We start from the raw sequence: 12,927 nt of genomic DNA on the forward strand, positions 1-12,927 counted from the left end.
GCTTAAATAAAAAGTAGGACCTTACTTTGTAGGGCCTGATAAGCCAGCTGGGGAAAATAGAATGCAGAACTATGTTTGTTCTGATCTAGACATCTATCATTTTCCAGAGTTCCTTTTTCCTTTTGTAATATCAATTTTAGGTTTCTTTTTCAGATGTTTAGGAATCTAAATAATCAGTTGTGAATATCTTCCCATGTCTCTCTCTACCCTCACTTTTCTTCTCACCCCTTTCAGTATTCACAGTTTTTCTTCACTAAAGCAGAGATTCACTCTGTGTGTCTTAAGGACAGTGTATTTTCTGCTACATCTTTCACTTATATTTTTCTGCAGGTAAACCTATACTCATCCTTGTAGCACTACTGACTTTACTGGGTTATTTTGCAAGTATGAAAGGAGTATGCAAAAGAATGTGTTTGTAGCAGGTAGAAATTCATGAGACTTGCATGCCCCAGTGTATGTCTGCAACCAGTTCTGCATACTGAGAGAGGTACACATATGAAGCCATTCTACAAATGAAAAGCCATAAGCTACGGGTTTTTTCCAAGGGTCAGAAAAATTGAGCAATGTAATTAAATATAATACTCTATAAAAACTATTAGTTAATTCATATTTATGTTAATGTGCCTCTTATGATATGCATTAGGTTTTTTGTATTTTAATCAGAGAAAATTATAAATACAATCAGGAAAGCCTTGTTACTGTTTTCAACCAGAGCTAATTGTCTTGTAGAACACTTAATGAGTCATTATTCATTACGACGGTGAGGACAGGGAAGGCAGATGGCATGGTAGTTTTATTGATTCTGTGATCCTACTGTAGCTTGCTGATTAAGTAGGATTGAACACCACAGTTAGTGTGGCCAGAATTACACAAAATTCTGCTGTGAGTCAAGGATATCAGACAGGAACTTTCAGATATCACAGTTCGGAGGCTTGACATCCTAATTTGTACTTATAACAACAGAATATTGTGCACAGTCTTCCATTTCGACTTCCATTTAACTTCCAAGTGTTATTTTATGGGTTAAGTTGGATTCACCTCATCCTGTCATAGCCATGGAGGTGTTAAAGATCTACTAAGGTTTAACAGAGAGACTCATTTGTGCACATCTGCAGAGACCATTCAGCTTACAGCCTCAATAGGGAATTTCTTCTACTGGGTGCTCTATCACTTTTACCCTCTTGGTAGATAGGCAAGAGCTGCTGTGTGAAAGTAAATAATTCAGAAATTACACCCCTTGATTCTGAATTATTTTGAAATGGTTTAATGTTCTCATTTCTCTTTGTGCTTTACAGCACAAAGTGGCCTTTTCCCAGAATGATGCAAACATGGTTTTATAAACTTATTGTACAATAACTCAATACCTCAAAGCATGGGATTTAGTTGGCTTTAGTAGTAATGATGACATGGTCACAGTTCTTTTAACAAAATTTATCACATTACCAAGCCACTCTTTCTGTATTGCCCAATATATCACCAGAGCTGTATGAAGACCTTGAAGGAGTTATTCTTGGGCCTTCCACTGCTGATAATTCATAGGCACCTTTTTCTGCATTGTTATATATTATCCTCTTTTTTCTGGTCTAACCTGTTTTGTTCAATCCCCTTTGCAATGTATAATTTAGTTCTTTCTAGAGAACGGTTGCAGCTGCTCTCATTATAAGATCTGCTTTGATATTAAGAAGAGTTTAAGCCATTTAAATCACGGGGTCAGCAATAAAAGATGATGTCAAGCTTCCAGTGTATCATAAAACTTGTAAGTCACATATGAGCTACACTGATGCATTTGTACTGATAGACATGTGAACCTCACAGACAATTGCTATTTTTCTGGACCCTCTAATTTTAATTCTGATTACACAGGTACAATACAGTGAATAAGATAATTGAAGAATGAAGAAAGCACATGCTCTATCAGTCAATCCAAACTGAGAAATTTAACTTAATGCTTTGCATTGATCATTCTAATTTAAACTTTGTCTCCAATTTCTTTCACTTAAAAACAGTTACTTCAGTTACCTCCGAGAAGTATAATTGAACTGTTAGCTTACACCCAAAAGAAAATGTAAGGTCTGTGAAACACCTAAACTACCATGATGGCAACATTTTGTGACTTCCCAGACCTTCAGGATATTTAATTCTACAAATAGCTGCATCATTGAAAAAAATCCATTTTTAAAACATAAATCACAATAACTAGTGTTTCTTCTTTGTTTGCAATAAATTAATTTTTATCAATGCTTTAACTGAATCTATGTGATCAATTTGTATAAAATCTATCTTAAATCACAAATTAATTTTAACCAGTTTAACTGTTAAACTTACAGAATTAGGCCTGTGAGTATTTTCTGCAGGAAGCAGAGAACACACAGATCTGCACTGGGACATATGGTCTCTCCTAGAGAAGTTTTTTGCCATGCATAGCCTTTGGCCAAAGCCCACCATCTGCAGCTTCAACTTTTCTTCCAGCTGCTGGTAAAGGTGAAGTATAGAACATATGTTGCACAAAGAGTAACCTTTACATTAGGGTTTAGTTTATTCACTGGTTTGTTGGGTTGCTTTTGGGTTTTTTTCTTTTAATATTCAGAGACATTTTCCAATAAAATATTCATTAATGTAAAACTCAAATTCAGAGCTTAAAAAATTAGGTATACAACTAAGAACTCCAGTGGAGCATAGATTAGTTATCTATGTAAAGAATTTGCTTCCTCAGTTTTGGAGAAAATGCAGGACAATAAAAATACAGGCATTCCCTTCTTATGTTTGGGACATATGCACAGAAGGAACAAATGCCACACTCTCCTAGTGTGAACTGGGAATGAGCATCCTTGATGGATCATTTAAACAAAGGTGCTTGACACTCGATCAGTTCTATCCTAAAACGATCCCAACGAGCTGGCGAATGGCTGTGTGCAAGTAATAGAGGACTCTAATATTACTTGGCAAGACATAATTACTGAACACACGACTTCCACCTCGGTATCATTGGTTTTGTCTAACTTAGGTCATAACTGCATAGAGAACGTGTGTAGTGCTCAAAGTTTCCACACCATTTCCAAAAACTTGGCAGTGCTCACAGCATCTGCTCCCAGGCAGCCCAGGGTGCTGCAGGACAGGAATTAGCAGAGTTACAGGTATGCCAACAAACTTGCATAATAGCCCCTGCCTGGCCTAGGCATGGTTACACAGAGCAATCCATGAGCACCAAAACTCATCATGCACAAGAAAGAAATGGTTATAACCACGTAACCTAATACACTCTAATGGTTGAACCAGTATGGCTGAACAGCTCAAGCATTTCTATTTGCTTTTGACCCCGAACAAACTGGAAGTTGTAGGACTAAATAATTTATCTATTTTGAAACACTAAGGGGCTGACAGGTACCATAATAAAAGAATGGAAGAATAGCATTCCAAATAGATGTCTACGAAGCTGGTGGAAGGTAAAGCAAGGAGAAGACAGAACATAACAGGAGGACAAAACGTGTTTATAAAAGAGGTGCATTCTTTCACAGGTTGAGAAACACGCAAAATGACACAAATTATGTGTTGTGGAACCCTAGTCCTGTTTCTAAACACCCATACCTTCCAGGCTTTAAACACAGCAAAGATCAGCAATTACTTTTCAAAGACTTCCTTACATGGTAAATAGAAGCTGATTATGAAAAACCTAAATGAATACATTTTTATTGTCAAGATGCACATTACAGGTAGATTTGAAAACAACAAAAGCAGTCCCTCCAAAAACATTTTAAGCTTCAATTTCAACAATTACTTTTAATTTCCTTTCATAATGTTTTTTTTCTTGTTGCAAGACAATAAACACCTTCATTTCTTTTTCATTTCCTTGAAACATGAACAGGGAATAAGCTAAACATTCTTACTCTCTCATTGCTCTCTTCAGAGCACTTGCATTTATATATTTCTTCCAGGAAATGGATTTGACAAAGCATCAGTAACACTTTTATTTTCATAGCACTTCCAAAAATGATATTCCAAGCCATAAACAGCATTTTAAGAACTAAGTCCTCATCTCAGAACTCAGAGGGAAAAAATTTAACACCCCTCACCCTCAAAAAATGAACTAAAACTCCCAAATAAATAACAGATAGTGATCAGAACAAAACAAGAACACCCAGCTGAGCTTATTTCCAACATAAGTCTACTGAGTTTGCCCTCATCATTACTCAATACTTTTAAATCTCTTAAATGGATTTTTGAAGGTTAAAAGGATATCTTCTTTGGGTCTTAATGATAAAAGTTACCCTGAAAGCATATTTTCTGGTTTAATCCTGCATTTTGGGCACATACTATGCAGTCTACTATTTCTTAAAAAGGTGTTCATCTTGGCTCCAGCTCGAGTGAAGTCTGAATGAGTAAACTGGTCACATGTGCAGTGTCACATTACTGTCTACATGTTCTTGTCATGGCTCCTTTGTATCACATCATTGTAGACAGTTATTTAGAGGATTTTAAAGGTGCAGGTAAGGTACCTCCTGTTTAGGAAGTATTTTACGAGAATTTTTTTGTACAATGATCTAGCAGAGAAGGTAGGTCACCACAAGAAGTGCTTCCAGATAATATAAGTGCTACTTTAAAATGAGCTGGGATCACTTCCAAAGTGAACACCTCCCTACAGAAGCATTCACTCACACAATTCCAGGTTTTGTCTGACAGGCATTCTGGGAAATCCTAGTATTTTAATTGAGTCCCAGCCAGCAAAGTGTTGGGATTTATGGTGCAAACTAGACTGCACTAAATTTTAGCCTGAAGTGAAAATACTCACTGGTATTCCCTGTACAGCCTCATTTACAGCAGCTGGAACTGAAACCATGGAAGTGGCTGCATATGAAATTTTTTTCCCTGAGAGACAATGTTGGAGCATATTGACATGCACAGGTACTGCTTCAGGAAGTCCTAATGAAATGTGGCTGGCTTAATCACTGGGCTTTTAGTTTGGAAACAACACCAAATTCCCAAGAAAAATGCAACACTGGGGCTAAACTTAACATCAGCTTGACCGAGCAGCGCCTCGTATCCATCTGCTATGCCATTATTTTGGATCTGTGAGGGTGATTTTGCCCAGGCAGAGAGTTGAGGAGGAGACAGACACAACAGCCACCCCAGCAGCCTTACCTGACTGCCCGGGTGGTGGAACTCCTGACGCTCCCCTGGGCAGACACAAAAACACCGTCAGGACGGCGGCTCTGTTTCCTGAGCACGGCTCGATGGCAATCGGCTTAGGAGCACCCTGGAGAAGGAAGACACCCACGTTAACCTTTGAGATTTCCATTCCATTTTTACTTGTGCACCTTTAGGTTTTTTTAAGGCACAGTGTAAAGATGGGAAGATATTTTTTCCTTTGCATTTAAACAGACTGCCCAAACCATGTTAATTGACTTAAAAATGGGTGCTGACAGCCCACACTGCAGATCTAACCAAACAAAAAATAAATCATTATAATGACAACAAAATTTTACCAATTGTATAGCTTTCTAAATGTATTAATATCAAATTAAAGGTTAGAAAACAGCAAAATCTTTTGATATACACATTGGTATCTGACAGTAGCCAACTTCCCCATCTCTATAAAGAAGTATCCATATGAAAGAATTCTGCTTCAACAATATCCATTACCTAGCCTGCCTAATGCCAAAACTATAAAATGAGTGCAAATCTACATTATATACCAATAGCTAAAGCTAGTCAATCCCTCATGAGAGCCCTAGACCAGGAATTCTGCCTTCTTCCTGTCTATGGAAATAATTTCTTCAAAGCAGGAACTTCCTCATTCTTTTTGCATATGCAAAATATAGGTGCAGTGCTATTATATTTATATATGTTTAGAAACTCTCTGAAAATGTTGCCTATGTGATAATCACCTTGCTTTATCTTCTATAAAGCTATGATAGCAGTGGTGTTGAAGGCAGAGGGTTTGTGTCGTTACCAAACTTCATTAACTATATAGATAATTAAATTTGCTGCTAGCTTTCAACTAAATGGTTGCTACCATATTGTTCTTGATTTACCAAGGACAGCAGGAGCTGGGAAAATAAAGCAAAGCAGTCCACAAAGGCATAGAATAATAAGTTTTTAAGATGAAAATCTACAATGTATCCACATTTTCATGTTTCCAAGCTTTGTGTTCACTCAGAGATAGGCATTTCACTTCTGAGAGCTTAAACATTTAGTCAAGCACAAAAGATACTTCTAAAAACATTAGGTCAAAATCAGGATAAGCATTTCTTTCTTTTTCTGTTTGTAAATTTTCTAAATGTCTCTCATGTTCCAAGGAAAAATAGTAGTTCGACATTTTGATTCAAAATTCAAAGCCAGAAAACTTTCTATTTACATAAAAAATGCAATGTATACATAAATGTCAACCAATTCCAGTATTCTAAGAAAAAATAATAGTTTAGTCAAGTTAAATACACTGCAAAGTACTCAATATAAGGAAAACAAAGGCACTTCCATCATGTAAAGCAAAAATCATTTTCTACTTTTCTACCTCCAAGAAAAATTTATTATGCTCAGTGAAAAATAGAAAAATATACTTTTTTTTTTACTTCATGGTCATATCTGAAAGGCATTTCTGTAGATTTTTTTAAAGATACACATTAAAGAACTTGGGTAAGCAATGACATCTAATTTAAAAATGCCACGCCATAGGGAATGACAACTTACATTCACCAAAACCTTTACCAAATGATAAAACAGAAAAATAAAACCCCAAAAGCTTCAGCTGGTGTTACAAATGCAAGCAATAGAGCATTTAAGTCAATATTCCTGACTTGTCACAACAGCAAATCAAACAAATATTTGAAAACAGAAAGAAAATGAAATCTTCATTATAAAATGTAATTCAGAGCACTTTATGCAGACACACAATTGAAAGGAACAAATTCACCGCTATGACTTTTAATTTGGTGATTATTTTCTTATAAATCCACATGGTGATATTTTCTTTTGCTGTGCAATATAAACCCTTTGATCAACAGGCCCCATCCTTCTCTGTTTGAAGTTTATACTAATGCTCTTCAAAACACAATTGGAGGAAATGATTTCTGATAAATAGTCTTTCCAAGGACTTCATCCAAAAGTAAAATACAGTAAGAATTTTGTGCTTTTGTTTCTTTATAAAAAAAATTATGACTGCAGAAGCAAGATGTCTTATCTTAACCTCACATCATTCAGGGTCCCTAGCAAAATAACACAGCAGCATAGAGCAAATGATAATAATTTAGATAGCCTAAGGTTTGTCAGTTGTTTAAAGATAAATACATAACCATGAATCAAAGTTATTTCACAGGGACATAACATGTTCCCTGAAATGTGCCATTTATCATGCATTTTCCACGGGTTTTTTGGAAGAGATAAGGTACAAGTTTGTTTGCCCAAAGCAGTAAGCTACCATGATTTACTTGCTGGAATTATCTTTTTTTCTTTTCCCCTTGTACAGAAAGAGACTTACATTTTTGGCAAAACCTCAAATGACAATCACAGATTAATAAAAGTTTATCAGTGGAAGACATAATAAACAAACACTTCTCTGATAAACTTTTACTCCTATATTCCCTTTTTTACACACACTATGACAGAAGGAGATGTGTCAGCTGGGAAGGTGAAAAAGAAAGTGGCAGAAAACTATGAAGGAATAAAAGGATCAAAGAGCATATATTGTTAATATTGATAGGGAAAAAAGAAGAATAACTCAGAGGATAGAGAAAGAATAAATAAGTGGAGAGGGTAGGGATTAAATCAGGCAATAAAAAAAATAGATAAGATTTTATCCACAATTTAAGTGTGCATTCATGCATTTATTCACAGAAAATAAGTATCAGGAGTCATCTTTACTTTTATTAGAGAAAAGCTTCTATATTCTCCCAATATTTCCTGAAAGTCCTAAAAAGCCAAAGTTCATCTACCTGGTGAGTTTATGAAGTAATACCAATCTTTGGAAGATCCTTTTGGATCTGTTTCAGTAAGAAATAGATTTGGGCCAAATTATTTCTTTTCCTTCTCAGGACAGATGACAATACTACCATTTGTGGCAGAAAAACATACAGCAGTGCTTGCCATATTCATGCTTTATAAAAGAAAGCAGCAAAAGAGGTGAGTATATTTAAGTATTGAAAAACCTTGCAAATCTTGCATTATTGTATTTGTCTGTTTGGGAATAAAAAAGCTGATCAGCTTTAGGAGTGCAGACCAAGGAGAGGCTGGGAAGGGGATTCTGTCCCCCTTGGTGGGTGGGATGGGCAGCAGAGAGCAGTAGGACTTCAATGGTGCTGTGTGAACTTGTCCAGTGTCCAATCTCAAATTCTAAGCAATCTCAAAAGTGGCAAGCAGTGATATGAGAGAGGAAAAACCTGAAGAGGTGAAAAGAGCAGCAGAACAACGACTCAGGGAATGTTCATGGAGTTGCTCTAAGTGTTCAGCGTCTCCTGTTGGGCAAAATGCACTGAAACTTCAGCACTGATTTGAACCTATGAAAATATTTAATACTGTGAATATGGGAAGATGAAAAGTATGAAGAGTTTTGGTTCTATCTGTATTCCAAGAAGTGGTGCCTCTTAGAAGTGCTATAAAACTTTTGATTTTCAGTACCAAGTAATATCCCTCTATATATTTTCTTCAACAGTCAAAGTTAGGTGCATCCAATTTTTAAAAGTGCATTATTATACCATAAGACAAATACTTCACGTAAGACTAAGTGGCTCCAAACTCATGCCAAAAAAGCAATTAGAAAATTGAATCAAGGAATTAAGGATTAATGTGAGCATGTTACACCTGTCAGAAGCAATAAGTATTTTGACAAGAACAGAATAAAGTTTGACAGTGTGCACAAATACAGATCTGATATATAAATCAAGTATTAAAATGCAAACAGCCATGCATTAATCACTGTAATGTTTCCTAACTAAAATGGTCTTAGTAGTACTTACAAGAATTCATTATAAATAAAACTTCAGTTTTTAAAAAACAGCTTGAATTATACTTCTTATTGTATTAATTATGTCAATTTAAATGTAGTTTTTAATCATATTATTAAAACAGCATTAATCTGGTGAATTCCACACAAACTAAGCTAGACATCCTGGCAAATAAACAATCAAATCTGTTGTTGCAACAGGATTAGGACCAGACTCAGAATGTAAACAGCCGCTTTTCTGGATTTTTATTGTGCAAGATTTCAGAGGAGGGAAAAAAAAAAAAAAAAAAAAAAAAAAAAAAAAAGACTGTGTCCTCTGAAGAGGTAAGAGGGTAAGAGATGCAAAACAGACTATTATATTACAAGTATTCACATCTTCATTTGCTCTCAGCTTCTGGCACTTTTCTTAAATTCTTTGGTTGTTTTCTGAGTTACATAATTTATTTGGGATACACAAGTCTCAAGATTCCAAAAGCACTTGAGTACCCAGGTTGGATTTTGGTCAAATTAAGTTGCCTACATGCAAATTCAAAAGCCTCAAGAACGTGTTAGTCTTAGTATTAAAAATCTCCCAAGATTTGAAAGTTTTCTCTACCTGTCAGGCACATTTTGGTCTCTTCAATGCCTGCTCAGGATTCACTGGCATTCCTGCAGCTGCCCTGGATGTAGAGCAGGTACATCCTGGTAGGTGTTCCCAAAACATCCTTATCAAATTAGGTTTTTACACTGCATTGTGGCCACTTTCTTTTAAAACACAGTTGAAAGCAGATATTAACTCTGTTTTTTATGGTAAGAGGATGAACCCTGGTTACCCTGTTCCGCTTTTACTAAATGCATCTTTGAGGCGAAATTCTCTGAACTGTCGTTGAAGATGAAGTGTCAAATGCTGGGATTGTTTTTACCATTTTCAGTGCAGTAAAGGCAGACTTCTCAGCAGTGCTAAGAAAGAAAATTCACCCTCTCAAAGTCACAGAAATCCACTGATGTCATTTGGCTGAGGCTTTTTTGGCCATTTTCCTGAAGAAACTCCAACTGCCCCTTGTGCAGCTATCCTTCCAGGAGAAGGAGATGGCAGACTCCCACCTGTAGACAACCTCCATCCTACCTCCACGTGATTGTTTCCATGGTCATTTACCAAGAGAATCAAACCCAGCAGTAATGTCAGAGGAAAGAAACAGCACTGTCTGCTCCTCCCAGCAAAATCCCACCACTTTCACAGTACCTGCTGCTGCCCCAAGGAGAACCTGACACTTCCAGAGTGCTGGAGCTAAGGCAAAGCCAGGAACAAAGCCTGCCATCAGCACTGCTGGTTCTGTAGCCTGTCAGTGATATTCTAAGTGTTATTCTATTACTATTATTCTGTTACTATTACATTACTATTCTAAGTGTTGGGTGAACTAATGAACTAATGCTCATTAGCATACTGTTGAGTATGAGCTTCCCACCCATCTACAAGTTTTGACAATTGTCTCCACAGATTTATTCAATGAGTAATGAGCTTTAATGATAGTGCAACACCAAAAAAAAAAAAAAAAGCTTTCACAAAACATCATTTGTGTGAGGGAGAAATATACTTCAGGAAACACACAGACAGAATAAATAAACAAGGCTGGGATACTGAACACTTCTTGTGGCTGGTAGAGGAAACACCAGTTCTTCATATGACTCCAGGGTTTTACAGAAATTCTGAGCACTTATTGAAGACTTTCATTTAATACATCACATAAAGTTCTCTCTTGCAATTAGTAAGTGGAAATCTTCACCTCATTTAAACCTGAATGGCCCAGAGCCCGAGTGTCCTCAGCACTTTGAGTTTCTACGCTGCACTTCCTTTTGCCTGGGGTTTTTTAAGTGATTTCTAGTTTTGGTTAATGAGGTCCCACTAACCTATTGGAGGTACACAACCACATTACCAACAGCAGCAAAAGCTGGTAAACTTTTTGTTGTATCTCATAATTCTTTCTACCTAAACTGGAAGAGACTTGATTCAACCACCTTGCTTCTGTGACAGAGTGACTGAGTCATCCAGCTTCACCAATTCAGTGGGAGGACTCTACAACCCTACTAGTCCTTCAAAATGAACAAGTTTTACCTGAAAATTTCTAGCATGTCTAACAAAGCTTTATTGATAATTAAATGCAACCCTACCAAAATTACACTAACATTTCTCATTACTTTTTAAACAGCAAATTATCTTTCCATTGTAATTCTGCCCCACTGTTTTTTCAGAACAAAAAATCATTAATTTCCTTGTTTCAAAATAGAAATGGAAATCTCAGACTATACTGGAACATTATTTTCCATAAGAAAAGCAGTGGAAATGAACAATAAACTGAATACATTATGATTACCAAGCTGTTATTATGGCCCCAGTGCACAAACTGCATTGTTATCCTTCGATTTATTGTCTTGCTTCTCTATCTCAGCTCTAACAATGATAGACTGCATTCTTTCATGCAGTCTTTTGAGTAGAATATGGTTGTTAGTTCTGTACTGATCTGAAATTTATATATTAAAGTGTTTATGCTCAGAAGAGTCATATTTTTATTATAACAACTATGTTTATTTGCAACAAAGTTACTCTCAGTTAATCTAGTAAAGGACTTCATCTCATAAACCTTATACTATGTCATGTGGCATTTCATTAGCAAGAGAGTTATGAATTGACATTCTGATTAAAACTGATTTATTAAGACCAAGCTACGAGAAACACCTGCAGATACATTTATTTTCAATGGGGTTTCCAGAAAGAGCTCCTTATCAGGTTTGCTATTCAGCTTTTGTCCTACTGCCTAGAGGTTACTTTTCCTGAACTGTGACATCAGTGTGCACCATCCTGGAATTTTCTTGATTTTCATGAGTGGCTGAACAGAGCACAAGACATTGAAGCTAAGTTAAAACATCAGGTGGCTGCAAGGAACATTGCTTGCATTTCTTTATCTATGTGCCCATGTATGCAGTTCCCTGTGCCTTCCTACTGTCAAATAAACTTGGTTTTACTTTACTATTACATCTTGCTCATTAATGAGGGTAATTCCAGGATAATATGGAAAATATTGAACATAACTTAGAGCGGATGGTGTGTGTAGTAGTTGGACTGGATTACTGCCAGAGATATCCCCTAGAGCTTCCAGAATATTCCCCTATTAAGCTCTATGAGTCTGATTAAAGGCTGGCAGTGACAGCGTCCAGTTTGTGAAAAGAAATTTATCTTGGCAGCATCCAGGTAGATCCTGTTGGGAAAAGCACCTGAGACTCTTTGTCTGTGGCATATACCAGGAATCATGTATCCCCAGGTACCTTCCTGTAAATTCTTCTGACTGCCATCCTGTAAGTCAAAGTGGTGCTGTGCAGTGAAGTGATGCTAATGGGCATTTGTTTCCCAGATGGGCATATCTGCTGGATCTCCAAGGATTAGAAATGAGAAGAAGAGAATTCTATTATTCCTTTACAATTCAGCCTTAAAGACTCATCTATGAAAACTCATTTCTCTGGGGAGGCATAACTGACAGTCCATCACTGAGCTTGGGCTGATCACTTAAGAGCAGAGAGTCACTCCCATATGTCAGAATGGGTTAATTTTACCCTAGACTGCCTGTAGAAGAGGACATGGTCCCCTCAGAGCCACTACTAACTTTCCAGGGCTGGGAAAGATAAAGTACAAGGCACAATTTAAACTCTGCCTCGCTTGCAGGCTGACAGAGTGGCTGTGGTAATAGGCAGGGCTAAGTGTGAGCACAGTACAGGCTGCTTTCACTGGGAACAAGCAAACTGAACCAACTGCAGGCTTTTGAAATGTCCACGAGGAGCCCAGAAAGGCTGTCCTTTCTCAGGGAGGGGATCACAAAGTTTCAATCTGTCATTGTGACAATGAAACTCAGACAGAAGGCAGAAGTTCTGACTAACAGTTACCTTTTGTGACTGCAGAGACGTTATTCCTGTAGCTCTGCAGCACCCTAGAGTCATAAAAGATAAGGTTTGATAATCTTTTAGGA

General features: G+C 36.9%; 1 protein-coding gene across 2 annotated transcripts in view; it reads right to left on the reverse strand.

Moving 5' to 3' along the window:
* ATRNL1 (attractin like 1) overlaps positions 1-12,927 on the reverse strand; it is a 433,916-nt gene that overhangs the window by 46,454 nt on the left and 374,535 nt on the right. For both annotated transcript variants that reach the window (XM_053949025.1, XM_053949022.1), the window contains one exon: positions 5,137-5,251. In XM_053949025.1, the coding sequence (XP_053805000.1) occupies positions 5,137-5,251 (115 nt within the window). The remainder of the gene's footprint in view (positions 1-5,136; positions 5,252-12,927) is intronic.

This window comes from Vidua chalybeata, chromosome 8 (genome assembly GCF_026979565.1).
Source record: "Vidua chalybeata isolate OUT-0048 chromosome 8, bVidCha1 merged haplotype, whole genome shotgun sequence".
Classification (NCBI taxonomy): Eukaryota; Metazoa; Chordata; class Aves; order Passeriformes; family Viduidae; genus Vidua; species Vidua chalybeata.